We start from the raw sequence: 19242 nt of genomic DNA, 5'->3' as shown, positions 1-19242 counted from the left end.
ATTTTAAATTCAAGGTGTTGCTGGACCAGGACCAATGTAGGTTCATGCAGTAAAAGCCTAACTAACTTCACTTTCTAAAAGCAGAACTCAACTTTCAGCCATGTACTTAGTTTCCTTTATCAACCAGTTTCCTCAAATCAAAATGCCATCACAAATGAAACTAAAAGTACTCCTTAAAAAGGGCATTCTCCAGTAGTTAACACAAACTGTCATTGTTTAAGCTTCATCCTTGGCAGTAAATGCCTTTGTAATCAGGTCGAGCTTAGAAAGCTGAGCAACTGAGATGAACAGATATGCGCCATTCTTTTTGTTAGAATGCCAATTGAGTACCTACCAGTACCCAGCAGATACTGAACAATACTGCCTCCCTCAGATCAAGATTGGGAAACACTGGTACTGACTCTTCAAAGCCTCTTGAAGGGATGCGTAACCACTGGCTCAACAGCTCCAGTCAGTTAACTAAGATTGACACAAATTAAATGGGACATGCTGGAAGTTGATTTAAAACGGAAGGAAAATTCCTTAATAAAAAACAATAAAAAGATTTGATGTTCACGAACAACATTTCATCTCGACTATTGTGCCTCACAAACCTTATTGAGTTTTTCGAGAAGGTGACCAAACAGGTGGATGAGGTGTATATGGATTTCAGTAAGGCGTTTGATAAGGTTCCCCACGGTAGGTTATTGCAGAAAATACGGAAGTATGGGGTTGAAGGTGATTTAGAGCTTTGGATCAGAAATTGGCTAGCTGAAAGAAGACAGAGGGTGGTGGTTGATGGCAAATGTTCATCCTGGAGTTTAGTTACTAGTGGTGTACCGCAAGGATCTGTTTTGGGGCCACTGCTGTTTGTCATTTTTATAAATGACCTGGAAGAGGGTGTAGAAGGGTGGGTTAGTAAATTTGCGGAAGGCACTAAGGTCGGTGGAGTTGTGGATAGTGCCGAAGGACGTTGTAGGGTACAGAGGGACATAGATAGGCTGCAGAGCTGGGCGGAGAGATGGCAAATGGAGTTTAATGTGGAAAAGTGTGAGGTGATTCACTTTGGAAGGAGTAACAGCAATGCAGAGTACTGGGCTAATGGGAAGATTATTGGTAGTGTAGATGAGCAGAGAGATCTTGGTGTCCAGGTACATAAATCCCTGAAGATTGCCACCCAGGTTAATAGGGCTGTTAAGAAGGCATATGGTGTGTTAGCTTTTATTAGTAGGGGGATCGAGTTTCGGAGCCACAAGGTCATGCTGCAGCTGTACAAAACTCTGGTGAGACCGCACCTGGAGTATTGCGTGCAGTTCTGGTCACCGCATTATAGGAAGGATGTGGAAGCTTTGGAAAGGGTGCAGAGGAGATTTACTAGGATGTTGCCTGGTATGGAGGGAAGGTCTTACGAGGAAAGGCTGAGGGACTTGAGGTTGTTTTCGTTGGAGAGATGGAGGAGGAGAGGTGACTTAATAGAGACATAAGATAATCAGAGGGTTAGATAGGGTGGATAGTGAGAGCCTTTTTCCTCGGATGGTGATGGCAAACACGAGGGGACATAGCTTTAAGTTGAGGGGTGATAGATATAGGACAGATGTCAGAGGTAGTTTCTTTACTGAGAGTAGCAGGGGCGTGGAACGCCCTGCCTGCAGCAGTAGTAGACTCGCCAACTTTAAGGGCATTTAAGTGGTCATTGGATAGACATATGGATGAAAATGGAATAGTGTAGGTCAGATGGTTTCACAGGTCGGTGCAACATCGAGGGCCGAAGGGCCTGTACTGCGCTGTAATGTTCTAATGTTCTAATTCTATCATGTTTTAAAGCTGCACAGCCTGTGGTTTTCTCAGAAGGTCTATCGTGGAAAAAGACAGTATCCGGCTTTTCATTAAAGAGGAGGAATTTGATCCTCTATTTAGGGGTACAGTAGTGTAGTAGTTAGAAGTGTGGTAGTGCAGTGGTTATATTACTAGACCAGTAATCCAAGAATGGGTCTGAGAATTTGATTAGTTTTTAAAAATCTGGAAATGAAAAAGAACTGGCATCAGTAAAAGCGACTATGAAACTGTCAGATTTTTAGGCTGAGTTCACTCATATCCTTCAAGGGAAGGAAATCTGTTGTGCTTACCCAGTTTGGCATACAAAGAACTAGTTCCACACCAATATGGTTGACACTCTATTATCCTTATGAAGTGGTCCAGCAAGCCCCTCAGTTCAGGGTAACTAGGCATGAGCAATAAATTCCAGCCTTGCCAGAAACCCCAATATCCCAAGAATGGTTAACAAAAAAACATTCTATTGACAGCAGCAGCCTTGAAAAAGAAAGCAGATTATAGCAAAGGTCAGTTTGGCTATATTAGTAGCACTCTCACCGTATCTCCCCGAGGACTTCAGCAAATAATCTAAGCTGACAGTAATGCAATACTGCACTCAAATGGGTATTCTTTTGGCTCTATTTTGAATGAGAGGTCCTGTCTTATTTATTCATGTGAATGAAAGATCCCACAACACAATTCAAAGAACAGGAGAGTCTTACTCATGACCAAATTCATCCATCAACCAATACCAGCAAAAGCAGATTAACTGATCATTCATCTCATTTGTTTTGAGAGATTTTACTGTGCCTGAATTAGCTTCCAATATTTGCTTAATGTGGCAGCATATTAATCTTTAAAAATAATTAATTGCTTGAAACATTTTGGGATTTGCTGAGAACAGAGGGGTGGAGTCCCAAAGTGCTTTACAGCTAATGCAGTATTTTTGAAGTGTAGTTACTGTAGGAGATGCACCAGCCAAACTTAGGACAAACCCCAGAATTTACTGCTAGATGTTTTCACAGTTCATGTGGGCAGAGTATAACAGTTTCTGGAATCAGAGACACCACCAACTTCTCTATTTAAGGAAGGATGTAAATGTGTTGGGAGGCAGTACAGAGAAGGTTTACCAAACTAATACCTGGAATGGGTAGGCTGTCTTACGAGGAAAGATTGGACAGGCTAGGCTTGTATCCACTGGAACTTAGAAGAGTAAGAGACGACTTGATTGAAACATAAAAGATTCTGAGGGGTCTTAACAGGGTAGATGTGGAAAGGATGTTTCCCCTTGTGGGAGAATCTAGAACTAGGGGTCACTGTTTAAAAATATGGGGTTGCCCATTTAAGACAGTTGAGGAAATTTTTTTTCTTTCAGAGGGTCATGAGTCTTTGGAATTCTCTTCCTCAAAAGGCAGTGGAAACAGTGTCTTTGAATATTTTTAAGGCAGAGGTAGATAAATTCTTGAGCAAGGGGGAGGAAGGTTATCGGGGGTAGGTGGAAATGTGGAGTAATCAGTTCAACCATGAACTTATTGAATGGCAGAGCAGGCTCGAAGGGCCGAGTGGCCTACTCCTGCCCCTAATTCATATGTTCCAACGCCCAATGCACAGACCCCAACAGGTTAAACAGCACACAATTTTAAAAGTTAGAACCAAGATAATAAAGCTGATCACAATTCTTAGAAATCTGGCAATAAAACGCATCCTAATAGTCAAAGGAAAAGGCCGCACAATAAGTTCCCGAGTACAGTTGTTTACATCTGGCAGTTTTCTGAAAAACACCCAAAGTAACAGCTTTAATTACACAAAACATGTGGAGAAAGAGCAGAGTGTCAGCAATAGGTCACTGGAATGAGTATACTCCTGCATGTGCCTTAACTATGGCAGCTATATAGAAGCTGTACAGTACTGCACATAATAGCCAAGTACCTGTTGGTGTTTGAAATCAGTCCTTTTCCGAATTAGATCATACACAGTCAGATACTTCATATAAAGGACATATGCTTTTTCCTCATCTCTATCCAATCGACATTCCTCTGCAGCCTTGAAAATTTTACAGGCACTAGCAACATAGCTGGAAAACGAAAGGGAAAATTATTTCGATAAAGACTATATCCTTATTGGCTATAATAGGTTAGACAGTGCCAACAAGCTTCCTTGACTATTTACTGTTGACAAAATGTACTCGCTCAGATGCATGACCGTATAGAGTCTCATCAGGGCTTCAAGCAATATTAAAGCTTCACCAAATGACTCAATTGGTTAAAGCAATAGGTCACTGAGCAATACAGAGTAGGAAGAACCATATTTGATTTTCACTTTGTGCTGAGTTAGACAAGCTTGACTGAGGCAGCAGGATTACCAGCATCAGCCTTTGCACTTCTGGGCTGAAGAGTTTGCTCCTGGTCACAACCACTCACTCGCACTGGAATATACATGTCTGGTGCATTGAGAGAAAACCAGATCAGGCTTGGCTGTGATGCTGCCAGAGTTGAATAGTCAACCAGCATTCTAGGCTCATGCACTTACTAGCCACTTGAACAAGCAACCCCAAGTGACTAACAGCCATGGAACCACATCCCAATTTGTTGGTGTGTCCAGGGAAGATAAGAATGACCAGCATAAATTGGCCATTGTAAATTACCCCTAGTGTAGGTAGGTGGTAGGGAATATGGGATTATTGTAGGGTTAGTATAAATGGGTGGTTGTTGGTTGGCACCGATTCGGTGGGCCGAAGGGCCTGTTTCAGTGCTGTATCTCTTAAAAAAAAACCTTTACGAGAAACTGGATATGCATTGTGTGTTCATTTTGCTGTTGATTTTGGGGGTGGGGAAATCTTATTTAAACTGTTAATGCCTATAGCCACGGAAAAGGTAACAAAGGGGTTACCGAGTTCCATTACCTCGATCAGGCTAAAGCAACACACCTCCCAGCAACCTTATGTACACACTCCCAATTTTAAATATGCTCATGCAAGAAATACAAAAATTAAAATGGCTTTTCAACATTAACTCTTCTCGTATTACCCAATCTGCAGCGCTAGGTAGTGGGGATTCAGTATTTGCAGACCACAATCTGAACACAAGGTAGTGGTGGGGAAGGGTTTAATAACTGCCAATTAGAATCCAAGCATGAAAGATAATAGAAGTTGAAACACAGATCACTTAAATTAACAGAAGTTTCGGAATGACCTCAGACAGCATATGTGGAGAGAAAAACAGAGTTCATGTTTCACGTCTGAGACAGTTCTGACAAAAGGTCACAGACCTGAAATGTTAACTGTTTTTCTCTCCACAGATGCTGCCTGACCTGCAAAATACAGCTTGTGACTCAAACCCTAAGGCAGCCAATCATACAGTACAGAATGCGGACATTCAGCTCAGCATATCTGTGTTAGGTCTTTATAGATCTTTCCCCACAACCCAGCAAACTGTCCAAGTATTTATCCAATTCCCTTTTGAAAGTTATTGAATCTGCTTCCACCGCCTTTTCAGGCAGCGCATTCCAGATCACAACTACTTACAAAGGAAACCCACAATTGGCACACTCAATTACTTTTTTCTTCGAACACTTCTAGTCTGCATGGTTAAGTATTTCTCTAATAACTGAGCTTTTTCAGATATTTACTTATATTTTAAAAAAACATTTCAATGCTAATACACATGCCATTACTTTTTGGTGCTTTTCTGTTCCAGTTTCACTTCTGCTTTCTTATTAAGATCAGCCAAGCATGTAGACAGATACAACTCCTTCACATCGCTTGATACTGCAGGCATTTTGAAAAAACTGTGGTTTCTTAATTGGTTCTGGACAGAATTGGTCTTCCTCTATATGTTTTAAACAGCAAATATATAGACTCCGTCTGCAGGGGAAAAAAAGAAAATCATTTATATCACTAAGTACTCACTCAGGACATAATGGGTCTGACAGTGCAAGAAAATGGACAGCTTTGGGGAAAATATTTTTATGCTAATGTATCCTTCAAATATATCAACAGCCAAGTACAGAACAAAAACTACACACCCTAGAGTTTCTTCAACCGCAAGCAGAATTTGGACAGCAAATAAAACACAAACTGTAGCCCTGAGAATAGATCAAGGTTGCGACATGCCCAAAGTGGGGCCAATTCCATCCTTACCACTGAGAGAGGAGAATCCTGCTCAGTGATCACCTATTCAGCAGAAATAACTTGATGAAACAAATCTGAACATTAATAGAAAACAAAATTAGTACTTGGGAACTGAAAGAATTTAAGGCTTATGAGACCACCCATTAGTGCCTTAAAAAAATCATTAAATCTGTTGGTCCATAACCTTGAAGGTGGGCTGAAAACATGCTTAGAGTCAGCGTTATACAGCACAGAAACAGGCCCTTTGGCCCATCGTGTCTGTGCCGGCCATCAAGCACCTAACTATTCTAATCCCATTTTCCAGCACTTGGCCCGTAGCCTTGTATGCTATGGCATTTCAAGTGCTCATCTAAATACTTCTTAAATGTTGTGAGGGTTCCTGCCTCCACCACCTCTTCAGGCAGGGTGTTCCAGATTCCAACCACCCTTTGGGTGAAATTTTTTTTCCTCAAATCCCCTCTAAACTTCCTGCCCCTTAGCTTAAATCTAGGCCCCTGGTTATTGATCCCTTCACTAAGGGAAAATGTTTCTTCCAACTATCCTATCAATGCCCCTCATAATTTTGTATATCTCAATCAGGTCCCCCTTCAGCCTTCTCTGCTCTAAGGAAAACAACCTTAGCCTATCCAGTCTCTCTGCATAGCTGAAATGCTCCAGCCCAGGCAATATCCTGGTGAATCTCCTCTGCAGCCTCTCCAGTGCAATCACATCCTTCCTATAGTGTGGCGACTAGAACTGTACACAGTACTGCAGCTGTGGCCTAACTAGCGTTTATACAGCTCCATTATAACCTCCCTGCTCTTATATCCTATGCCTCAGCTAATAAAGGCAAGTATCCCATATGCCTTCCCAAACACCTTATCTACCTGTGCTGCTGCCTTCAGTGATCTATGGACAAGTACACCAAGATCCCTCTAACCCTCTGTACTTCCTAGGGTCCTACTATCCACTGTATATTCCCTTGCCTTGTTAGTCCTCCCAAAATGCATCACCCCCTCACACTTCTCAGGATTAAATCCCATTTGCCACTGCTCTGCCCATCTATATCGTCCTGTAATCTAAGACTTTCCTCCTCACTATTTACAACACCACCAATTTTCATGTCATCTGTGAACTTACTGATCATACCTCCTATATTCATATCTAAATCATTAATGTACACTACAAACAGCAAGGGTCCCAGCATAGATCCCTGTGGTACACCAGTGGTCACAGGCTTCCAATCGCAAAAACAACCCTCGACTATCACCTGCCCCCTGCCACTTTTGAATCCAATTTGCCAAATGGCCCTGGATCCCATGGGCTCTTACCTTCTTGACCAATCTCCCATGCGGGACCTTATCAAAAGCCTTACTGAAGTCCATGTTGACTACATCAACTGCTTTACCCACATCTAGCCACCTTCTTGTAAAAAACCAATTGTTAAGGAATAAAAACAAAAAGTGCTGGAAATACTCAGCAAGTCAGGCAGCATTTGTGGACAGAGAAACTGTTAACATTTCAGGCCTACGACCTTTCATCAGAACAGAACAGTGCATTTCAAGGTATTCACTAACAATTGAGCAAGTCAGCTTGTGGTGGGTTGATCACAAAATCTCCTCTCCACCTTATTGTGAGGAAACATCTGTTTAGTATTTCAAGCAGTTTTGGCCAATATTAGGCAACCATCAGTTGTAGGAAATACAGGCTCTAAGCACAGTATTTCAGCCAAAACATTCCTTTAGCAATACACCATTTCATCAGCTCTCTCAGCCTAATCATTTTAATCCCAATTTGTATTACTCAAAACAGATAGGGAACAAAAATATATTAACACAGCATTCAGACATGGCCTTTTAGATTGATTGAAGACGCCACTAACATCCACAATAAGAGTCAGATAAACAGCGGCTCCGACAGGACCTTTAACCCCAAACTCAGCGGCTCCAACCACACCGGTTACAAACTGCTCTGAAATGACAACCGGCCCCGACCGATGAGGAGAGCCCACTCCCAGGGGCTAAAGCAGGAAAAGCCCCGGCACCAGAGGCCCAGCGACTGACTACGTTACTGCACAACCCCTACACACTCACACAGCTACCAGTAGACGCACCGTGTCGGGGCAGAGCAGGCCAAGGGACCAGGGAGCAGTGCGGACCCGGGGGCAGAGCGGACCCGGGGGCAGAGCAGGCCAAGGGACCAGGGCGGACCCAAGGGCAGAGCAGGCCAAGGGACCCGGGGGCAGAGCGGACCCGGGGGTAGAGCAGGCCAAGGGAGCAGTGCGGACCCGGGGGCAGAGCAGGCCAAGGGACCAGGTGGCAGTGCGGACCCGGGGGCAGTGCGGACCCAGGGGCAGAGCAGGCCAAGGGACCCGGGGGTAGAGCAGGCCAAGGGAGCAGTGCGGACCCGGGGGCAGAGCAGGCCAAGGGAGCAGTGCGGACCCGGGGGCAGAGCAGGCCAAGGGACCAGGTGGCAGTGCGGACCCGGGGGCAGTGCGGACCCAGGGGCAGAGCAGGCCAAGGGACCCGGGGGTAGAGCAGGCCAAGGGAGCAGTGCGGACCCGGGGGCAGAGCAGGCCAAGGGAGCAGTGCGGACCCGGGGGCAGAGCAGGCCAAGGGACCAGGTGGCAGTGCGGACCCGGGGGCAGAGCAGGCCTCACCCCAATCCAAACAACAACAGAGCGACCAATTCCCAACCACATCACATGATGTCACTACTGCGCCGGCGCGCCGACCATCTTACTAAAGGGGAACTGCGTCATTACGCCTGCGCACACTCTTGCCCCAAGCAGCGTCCATACGCCTGCGCAGTCTTGCCACAGGGCTATAGGTGGCGCTGTAATAGCACATGCGCAAATAATAACAATGCCTATTGGGCAGCTGCCAGGATTAAAAATGGCACTGCTCAATTTATCACAGAAAAACAAATTCAACCCATGGCAGCACACAATGGACCTTCCAAACTTGGAGAACATTGGACTGTTTAAACTCTCATCAGAAAGGCAGCACCCCAGACAGTGCTGCACACCCTCCATAATTCAGTCACGTTTCAGTGCCATAACTAAAAGCAAAATACTGCAGGTGCTGGAAATCTGAAATAAAAACAAAAAATGCTGGAAATACTCAGCAGGTCTGGCAGCATCTGTGGACAGAGAAGTAGAGTTAACGTTTCTGGTCAATGACCCTTCATTAGAACTGGCAAAAGGTTAGAAATGTAATGGGTTTTAAGCAAATAAAGCGAGGGTGGGGCAAAAGATAACAAAAGGGAAGGTGTTGATAGGGCAGGATCACAATGGGAAGCACAGTGGTTAGCACCGCAGCCTCACAGCTCCAGCGACCCGGGTTCAATTCTGGGTACGGTCTGTGTGGAGTTTACAAGTTCTCCCTGTGACTGCGTGGGTTTTCGCCGGGCGCTCCGGTTTCCTCCCGCAGCCAAAGACTTGCAGGTTGATAGGTAAATTGGCCATTGTAAATTGCCCCTAGTATAGGTAGGTGGTAGGGGAATTGTGGGGATGAGGTAGGAATATGGGATTAATGGTAATTAGTATAAATGGGTGGTTGATGTTCGGCACAGACTCGGTGGGCTGAAGGACCTGTTTCAGTGCTGTATCTCTTAAAAAAAATAACTGATCAAAAGGCAAAGAGTGTGTTAATGGTGAAAGACAAAGCGTTAGTGCAGATAGGGTGTTAAATGACAGCATAATGAACAGCCCTGGCCGAAAGCACAAACATGAAAAACAATGGGCAAGCACATGGTTTAAAAAAAAAGAATGATGGAACAAACTAAAATAATAAAAAGTATAAAATAAAACTAAAAATAAAAAAGGGGGGAGCAGTCAGGCTCTGAAATTATTGAACTCAATGTTCAGTGCAGCAGGCTGTAGTGTGCCTAATCAGTAAATGAGATGCTGTTCTTCGAGCTTGTGTTGATGTTCACTGGAACACTGCAGCAATCCCAGGACAGAGATGTGGGCATGAGAGCAGGGGGGAGTGTTGAAATGGCAAGCAACTGGAAGCTCGAGGTCATGCTTTCGGACTGCGGGGAGGTGTTCCGCAAAGCAGTCACCCAATCTGCGTTTGGTCTCCCCAATGTAGAGGATACCACATTGTGAGCAGCGAATACAGTATACTACATTGAAAGAAGTACAAGTAAATCGCTGCTTCACCTGAAAGGAGTGTTTGGGGCCTTGGATAGTGAGGAGAGAGGAGGTAAATGGGCGGGTATTACACCTCCTGCGATTGCATGGGAATGTGTCGTAGGAAGGGGACGAGGTGTTGGGGGTAAGGAGGAGTGGACCAGGGTGTCGCTGAGGGAACGATCCCTTCGGAATGCTGACAGGGGAAGGGAGGGGAAGATGTGTTTGGTAGTGGCATCATGCTGGACGTGGCTGTGGAGGCTGGTGGGGAGGAAAGTGAGGACAAGGGAACCCTGTCACTGTTCTGGGGGGAAGGGGTGAGGGTAGAGGTGCGGAAAATGGGCCGGACACAGTTGAGGGCCCTGTCAACCACAGGGGGGGGGGGGGGGGGGGGGGGGAGAGGGGGATCCTCGATTGAGGAAAAAGGAAAACATATCAGAAGTGCTGTCGTGGAAGGTTGCATCATCAGACCAGATGCGTCGAAGACGGAGAATGGAATGGAGTCCTTGCAGGAGGTAGGGTGTGAAGAAGTGTAGTCGAGGTCACTGTGGGAGTCGGTGGGCTTAGAATGAATATTAGTAGACAGCCTATCACCAGAGACGGAGACAGAGAAGTCGATGAAGAGAAGGGAAGTGTCGGAAAAAGACCAGGGTGGAAATTGGAGGCAAAGTTGATAAAAAAAAGTTTTCCAGTGCCAGGTGGGAGCAGGATTCGGCAACGATATAGTCATCAATGTACCAGAAAAAGAGTTGGGGGAAGAGACTGGAACAAGGAATGTTCGACATATCCCACAAAAATACAGGCATAACTAGGACTCATGTGGGTACCCATAGCAATGCCTTTTACTTGAAGGAAGTGAATGGAGTTGAAGGAGAAGTTGTAAAGCCTGGCTCGGGTATAAAATTAAAACTCAACCCGAGCCGACCCGACAACAGCCAACCTGAACCGGGCCCAAGTCCTTTAATTTTTTAAAAAGTCCGACCCGACCCGAACCTGACAACATGTAGTCAGGTTTGATAGGGCAGCCAGGCTTTACTGCAGAGTGTGAGGTCCGGCCTGCACATTCCCCACCGTGAACTCCTGAATGTTCAATTGAAAGTTACTTCCTGGAGTAAGGCAGCACTGTCCAAGTCCAGCCCGACCCGAGCCGAGCCCGAATGCTGGATCCAGGAGACACGACCCATGGGGGGGGGGGGGGCAGAGGGGAATGAGCGGCCAGAGAGGAGGGGGAACGAGGAGCGAGTGAGAGAGCAGCCTGGAATCAGTGGCCAACGGGGGAGAGTGCTTTCCTGTGCATGCGCCAGTTAGTCCTGGCGAGGCAAGACGCAGGCTGAGCATGCACAGCATCTCTGAGAGCAGGAAACTGTTTCCGCATGTGCGCAGCTTAGAGCGCTCTGATGATGTCAGCGGGCCGCTGCGTTGTCAGGAGTCACTTTGTTTAATTATAGGAAAATACTGCAGATGCTGGAAATCTGAAATAAAAACATAAAGTGCTGGAAATACTTAGCAGGTGAGGTAGCACCCGTGGAGAGAGAATCAGAGTTGACGTTTCAGGTCTGTGACTTTTCTGATGTTTAATTATCAGACAATCCTCTGTCCACAAGTATATGTAAATAGGTAATGCTGTACTGCAATATTACCACTGGCAGGTGCAATTGTAGTGTGACAACTTTAATTGGCAGTTTTCAATATAAATACATACAGAAGAATTTCTGTACATGGGCCACTTACCTCTAACTCCATTCATTTGACAATTTCACAAGTGATTTTCAACTTGTTATCTGGGTGTAAATCTGGTGTTTCCGATCAGTGAGGTGTCAGCTGTGGCTTAGTTGGTAGCACTCTCACCTCTTAGAGTCACATGATTATGGTTTCAGACCCTACTCCAGGACTTGAGTACAAAAATCAAGCTGACACTCTAGTGTAGTACTGAGGGAGTGCTGGACTGTTGGAGGTGCCGTCTTTTAGATGAGACGTTAAATCGGAGCCCCATCTGCCTGCTCAGGTGGATGTAAAAGATCCCATGACACTATTTCAAAGAGCAGGGGAGTTCTCCCTGGTGTCCTGTCAATATTTATCCCTCAACCAACATCACTAAAACAGATTATCTGGTCACTATCACATTGCTGTTTGTGGGAGCTTGCTCTGTGCAAACTGGCTGCCATGTTTCCTACATTACTACAGTGACTACACTTCAAAAAGTACTTTATTGGCTGTAAACCGCTTTCAGACGTCTGGTGGTCATGAAAGGTGCTGTATAAATGCAAGTTTTTTTCCATCCATATTATAAACCACCTGGATTTAATTTCCAAACTGAAATGAGAATCACCTGGTTTCTATAACTCAGTGTTATCCAATAGAAATTGCTGACCTGCCACAACAGTGGCTATGGCATCTCATTTTACCACATTTTATTCATTCATGGAATGTGGGCATCGCTGGCCAGGCCAGCATTTATTGCCCATCTCTCATTGCCCTTGAGGTGATGATGGTGAGCTGCCATCTTAAGCCGCTACAGTCCACATGGGGTAGGTATACCCATAGGGCTGTTAGGAAGAGAGTTCCAGGATTTTGACCCAGCAACAGTGAAGGAACGGCGCGATATCATTCCAAGTCAGGATGTGTGTAGCTTGGAGGGGAACTTGCAGATGATGGTGTTCCCAGGAGTCTGCTGCCCTTGTCCTTCTAGGTGGTAGAGGTTGTGGGTTTGGAAGGTGATGTCTGAGGAGCCTTGGTGCATTGCTGCAGTGCATCTTGTAGATGGTACACACTGCTGCCACTGTGCGTCGGTGGTGAAGGGAGTGAATGTTTGTGGACGGGGTGCCAATCAAGCGGGCTGCTTTGTCCTGGATGGTGTCGAGCTTCTTGAGTGTTGTTGGAACGGCACCCATCCAGGCAAGTGGAGATTATTCCATCACACTCCTGACTTGTGCCTTGTAGATGGTGGACAGGCTTTGGGGAGTCAGGAGGTGGGTTACTCGCCTCAGGATTCCCAGCCTCTGACCTGCTCTTATAGCCACGGTATTTATATGACTACTCCAGTTCAGTTTCTGGGCAATGGTAACCCCCAAGATGTTGATAGTGGGGGATTCAGCAATCGTGATGCCATTGAATCTCAAGGGCAGATGGTTAGATTCTCTCTTGTTGGAGATGGTCATTGCCTGGTACTTGTGCGCTGTGAATGTTACTTGCCACTAAGCCTAAGCCTGAATGTTGTCCAGGTTTTGCTGCATTTCTATACGGAGTGCTTCAGTATCTGAGGAGTTGTGAATGGTGCTGAACATTGTGCAATCATCAGCGAACATCCCCACTTCTGACCTTGTGATTGAAGGAAGGTCACTGATGAAACAGCTGAAGACGCTTGGGCCTAGGACACACTACATGCCCTAACTGTAGTAGAAAAAGTACTGCACAAGCGTATATTTATACTTGTACCATTGTTTGTAATCATAGAATGGTTACATTTCACCTTTTTCCCATAGCCCTGCAAATTTTTTCTCTTCAGATAAATAGCTAATTCCCTTTTCAAAGCTACTTTCTGAAGTTGCCCTGCCAACTTCAACGATGTAATATTTCCAAATTAGCTGATGACACAAAACTAAGAATGTAAGTTGTGAGGAGGATGCAAGGACGCTTCAAGGGGACTGGGACAGGCTAAGTGAATGGGCAAGAACACGGCAGATGGAATATAATGTGAATAAGTGTGAAGTTATCCACTTTGGTAGAAAAACAGAAAGACAGAGTATTTCTTAAATGATGAGAGGTTGGAAAGGATCAGGGTGTCTTTTATCATGAGTCACTAAAAGCATGCATGCAGGTGCAGCAGGCAATTAGGAAGGCAAATGGTATGTTGGCCTTCATCACAAGGGGTTTTGAGTACAGGAGTAAAGAAGTCTTGCTGCAATTGTATAGAGCCTTGGTGAGACCGCGCCTGGAGTATTGTGTCGAGTTTTGGTCTCCTCATCTAAGGAAGGGTATATTTGCCATAGAGGGAGAGCATGGAGGTTCACCAGACTAATCCCTGGGATGACAGGATTGTCTTATTTGGAGAGATTGCAGAAACTTGGCCTGTATTCTCTAGCGTTTCGAAGAATGAGAGGTCATCTCATTGAAGCATACAAAATTTTTACAGGGCATGACAGGGTGGATGTAAATAGGATGCTTCCCCTGGCTGGTGTCTAGAACCAGGGGACATAGTCTCAGAATAAGGGGTGGGCCATTTAAGACTGAGATGAGGAGGAATTTCTTCACTCAGAGGGTGATGAATCAGTGGCATTCTCTACCCCAGAGGGCAGTGGAAGCTCAATCATTGAGCAAGTTCAAGACAGAAATGTATAGATATCTGGATACTAATGCATCAAGAAATATGGGGATAGCGCGGGAAAGTGGCATTGAAGTAGATGATCTAATTGAATGGCAAAACAGGTTCAATGGGCTGAATGGCCTACTCCTGCTCCTATGTTCCTATGATTTGTCCACATATACCCCCAGAACCCTCTGCTACTGCATCCCCTTTGAAAATGTATCCATTATTTTATATTGTCTCTTCTCATTCTTCCTACCATCACTTCACAGAATTATATCAGCCACGAGACCACCCATTCCATCAGCCTGTTTACGTCCTTTTCAAGTCTATCGTTATCCTCCTCTCAGTTTACAATACTTCTACGTTTTTTGTCATCTGAAAAATTTTGAAATTGCACCCACATACCCAAGCCTCCAACAGTGCAGCATTCCCTCAGCTCGGATTTTATTTTCAATTCTCTGGAGTGGAACTTGAACCCACAACCTCCTACTCAGAGGTGAGTGAACCTGTGAAGCAGGACAATGCTACAGTGGAAATAACATAATGGGATGCATGAAAGTAGCAGTAACAAAAGGTCTGTTTCTGCACTCCTAGCTCACAATGCTCTATTTGTTCATTTTAATAAGTGTAAATGCACGGAGTGTGGTTAATAAGATTGCAATTCTAAAGGGGGTGCAGGAGCAGAGAGACCTGGTGTATGTGTGCATAAGTCATAGAACGTGGCAGGTCAGGTTGAGAGAGTGGTTAATAAAGCATACAGTATCCTGGGCTTTATTAATAGGGACAGAGTACAAGAGCAAGGAGGTTATGTTGAACTTGTATAAGACACTAGTTCGGCCTCAGCTGGAGTATTGTGTCCAATTCTGGGCGCCGTAATTTAGGAAAGACGCGAGAGCATTGGAGTATAGGAGATTCACAAGAATGGTTCCAGGGATGAGGAACTTCAGTTATGAAGATAGACTGGAGAAATTAGGACTGTTTTCCTGGGAGAAGAGAAGGCTGAGAGGGGATTTGATAGAAGTATTCAAAATCATGAGTGGTCAGGACAGAGTAGATAGAGAGAAACTGAGGGCACGAGAATGGGAGGGCACAGATTTAAAGTATTTTGTAAGAGAAGCAAAAATGACATGAGGAAAATCTTTTTCGTGCAGTGAATGGTTAAGGTCTGGAATGCATTGTCGGAGAGTGTGGTGGAAGTCAACTGAAGCACTTCTGACCTTATGATTGAAGGAAGGTCATTGATGAAGCAGCTGAAGATGGTTGGGCTTAGGACACTACCCTGAGGAACTCCTGCAATGATGTCCTGGAGTTCAGATGTTTGACCTCCAACAACCACAACCATCCTCCTTTGTGCTTTTTACGACTTCAACCAGCGGAAAGGTTTCCCCCTGATTCCCATTGACCTCAGTTTTACTAGGGCTTCTTGATGCCATACTCAGTCAAATGCTGCCTTGATGTCAAGGGCAGTCACTCTCACCTCACCTCTTGAGCTCAGCTCTTTTGTATATGTTTGAACCAAGGCTTCAATGAAGTCTGGAGCTGAGTGGTCCTGGCAGAACCCTAACTGAGCGTCACTGAGCAGGTTATTGATAAGCAAGTGCCGCTTGATGGCACTGTTGATGACAACTTCCATCACTTTACTGATGATCGAGAGTAGGCTGATGGGGTGGTAATTGGCCGGGTTGGACTTGTCCTGCTTTTTGTGTCCAGGAGATACCTGGGCAATTTTCTACATTGCCAGGTAGATGCCAGTGTTATAGCTGTACTGGAACAGCTTGGCTAGGGGTGCGGCAGGTTCTGGAGCACAGGTCTTCAGTACTATTGCCAGAATGTTATCAGGGTCCATAGCCTTTGCAGCATCCAGTGCCTTCAGTTGTTTCTTGATATCACACGGAGTGAATCGAATTGGCTGAAGACTGGCATCTGTGATGCTGGGGACTTCAGGAGGCCAAGATGTCATAGAGTTATACAGCACAGAAACAGGCCCTTCGGCCCACTGTGTCTGTGCCGGCCATCAAGCACCTAACTATTCTAATCCCATTTTCCAGCACTTGGCCCATAGCCTTGTATGCTATTCCATTTCAAGTGCTTACCTAAATACTCCTTAAAAGTTGTGAGGGTTCCTGCCTCTACCAGCTCTTCAGGCAGTGTGTTCCAGATTCCAACCACCCTCCGAGTGAAATTTTTTTTCCTCAAATCCCCTCTCAACCTCCTGCCCCTTACCTTAAATCTATGCCCCCTGGTTATTGACACCTCCACTAAGGGAAAAAGTTTCTTCCTATTTAACCTATCAATGCCCCTCATAATTTTGTATACCTCAATCATGTCCCCCCTCAGCCTTCTCTGCTCTAAGGAAAACAACCCTAGCCTTTTCAGTCTCTCTTCATAGCTGAAATGCTCCAGCCCAGGCAACATCCTGGTGAATCTCCTCTGCACCCTCTCCAGTGCAATCACATCCTTCCTATAGTGTGGTGATCAGAACTGTACACAGTACTCCAGCTGTGGCCTAACTAGTGTTTTATACAGCTCCATCATAACCTCCCTGCTCTTATATTCTATGCCTCGGCTAATAAAGGCAAGTATCTCATATGCCTTCCTAACCACCTTATCTACCTGTGCTGCTCCCTTCAGTGATCTATGGACAAGTACACCAATGTCCCTCTGACCCTCTGTACTTCCTAGGGTCCTACCATCCATTGTATATTCCCTTGCCTTGTTAGTCCTCCCAAAATGCATCACCTCACACTTCTCAGGATTAAATTCCATTTGTCACTGCTCTGCCCATCTATATTATTCTGTAATCTAAGGCTTTCCTCCTCACTATTTACGACACCACCAGTTTTCGTGTCATCTGCGAACTTACTGATCATACCTCCTATATTCACATCTAAATCATTAATGTACACTACAAACAGCAAGGGTCCCAGCACCGATCCCTGTGGTACACTACTGGTCACAGGCTTCCACTCGCAAAAATAACCCTTGACTATCACCCTCTGCCTCCTGCAACTAAGCCAATTTTGGATCCAATTTGCCAAATTGCCCAGGATCCCATGGGCTCTGACCTTCTTAACCAATCTCCCATACGGGACCTTATTAAAAGCCTTACTGAAGTCCATGTAGACTACATCAACTGCTTTACCCTCATCTACACATCTAGTCACCTCCTCGAAAAATTCAATCAAGTTAGTTAGATACGATCTCCCCTTGACAAAGCCATGCTGACTATCCTTGATTAATCCCTGCCTCTCCAAGTGGAGATTAATCCTGTCCCTCAGAATTTTTCCCAATAGTTTCCCTATCACTGATGTTAGACTCACCGGCCTGTAATTACCTGGTTTATCTCTGCTACCCTTCTTGAATAATGGTACCACATTCGCTGTCCTCCAATCCTCTGGTACCCCTCCTGTGGCCAGACAGAATTTGAAAATTTGTGTCAAAGCCCCTGCTATCTCCTCCCTTGCCTCACATAACAGCCTGGGATACATCTCATCTGAGCCTGAGGGTTTATCCACATTTAAGCCCGCTAAAACAGCTAATACTACCTCCCTTTCAATGCTAATATGTTCCAGTATATCACAATCCCCCTCCCTGATCTCTACACCTACATCGTCCTTCTCCATAGTGAACACAGATGAAAAGTAATCATTTAAAACCTCACCTATGTCCTCCGGCTCCACACACATATTGCCACTTTGGTCCCTAATGGGCCCTACTCTTTCCCTGCTTATCCTTTTGCCCTTAATATACTTATAAAACGCCTTAGGATTTTCCTTTATCTTGCCCGCCAGTGTTTTTTCATGTTCCCTCTCCTAATTACTTTTTTAATTGCCACCCTACACTTTCTATAGTCCTCTAGGGCCTCGAGATGGATCATCAACTTGGCACTTCTGGCTGAAGATTGTTGCAACTGCTTCAGTGTTATCTTTTGCACTGATGTGCTGGGCTCCCCCATCATTGAGGATGGGGATATTTGTGGAGCCACCTCCTCTAGTTAGTTGTTTAATTGTCTACCACCATTCACGACTGGATGTGGCAGGACTGCAGAGCTTAGATCTGATCCGTTGATTATGGGATCACTTAGCTCTGTCTATCGCATGCTGCTTATGCTGTTTGGCACGTAAGTAGTCCTGGGTTGCAGCTTCACCAGGTTGACACCTCATTTTGAGGTATGCCTGGTGCTGTTCCTGGCATGCACTCCTGCACTCTTCATTGAACCAGTGTTGGTCCCCCCAGCTTGATGGTAATGGTAGAGTGGGGGATATGCTGAGCCATGAGGTTACAGATTGTGGTTGAGTACAATTCTGCTGCTGCTGATGGCCCACAGCACCTCATGGATGCCCCATTTTGCATTGCTAGATCTGTTCAAAATCTATCCCATTTAGCACGGTGATAGTGCCACACAACACGATTGAGGGTATCCTCAATGTGAAGACGGCACTTGCTCTCCACAAGGATTGTGCAGTGGTCACTCCTACCAGTACTGTCATGGACAGATGCATTTGCAACTCCCTCCCGACTCTATACCACTGTGCTGCCACCTCTTCCTTTTTCCTCAACTGAGGATTCTCCTGTGGTTGACAGGGCGCTCAATCGTGTCCGGCCCATTTCCCGCACTTCTACCCTCACCCCTTCCCCTCCCTCCCAGAACCACGACAGGGTTCCTATTGTCCTCACTTTCCACCCCACCAGCCTCCACATCCAAAGGATCATCCTCCGTCATTTCCACCACGTCCACGTGATGCCACCACCAAACGCATCTTCCCCTCCCCTCCTCTGTCAGCATTCCGAAGGGATCGTTCCCTCTGCAACACCCTGGTCCACTGCTCCACTACCCCCGTCCCCTTCCCATGCAATCGCAGGAGGTGCAATACCTGCCCTTTCACCTCCTCTCTCCTCACT

At 45.6% G+C, this 19242-nt stretch overlaps 1 protein-coding gene across 7 annotated transcripts in view; it reads right to left on the bottom strand.

Moving 5' to 3' along the window:
- usp8 (ubiquitin specific peptidase 8) overlaps positions 1 to 19242 on the bottom strand; it is an 86246-nt gene that overhangs the window by 62571 nt on the left and 4433 nt on the right. For 2 of the 7 annotated variants that reach the window (XM_068018307.1, XM_068018310.1), the window contains exons 2-3: positions 5464 to 5653; positions 3721 to 3865 (exon numbers count right to left, since the gene is read on the bottom strand). In XM_068018307.1, coding sequence (XP_067874408.1) covers positions 3721 to 3865; positions 5464 to 5567 — 249 coding nt within the window. In that variant the 5' untranslated portion in view covers positions 5568 to 5653. The other 5 variants (XM_068018308.1, XM_068018313.1, XM_068018309.1 and 2 more) reach the window with 5 other exon arrangements.

The sequence above is a fragment of the Heterodontus francisci genome, chromosome 38, assembly GCF_036365525.1.
Source record: "Heterodontus francisci isolate sHetFra1 chromosome 38, sHetFra1.hap1, whole genome shotgun sequence".
Classification (NCBI taxonomy): Eukaryota; Metazoa; Chordata; class Chondrichthyes; order Heterodontiformes; family Heterodontidae; genus Heterodontus; species Heterodontus francisci.
This window is presented reverse-complemented; position numbering and strand designations above follow the sequence as displayed.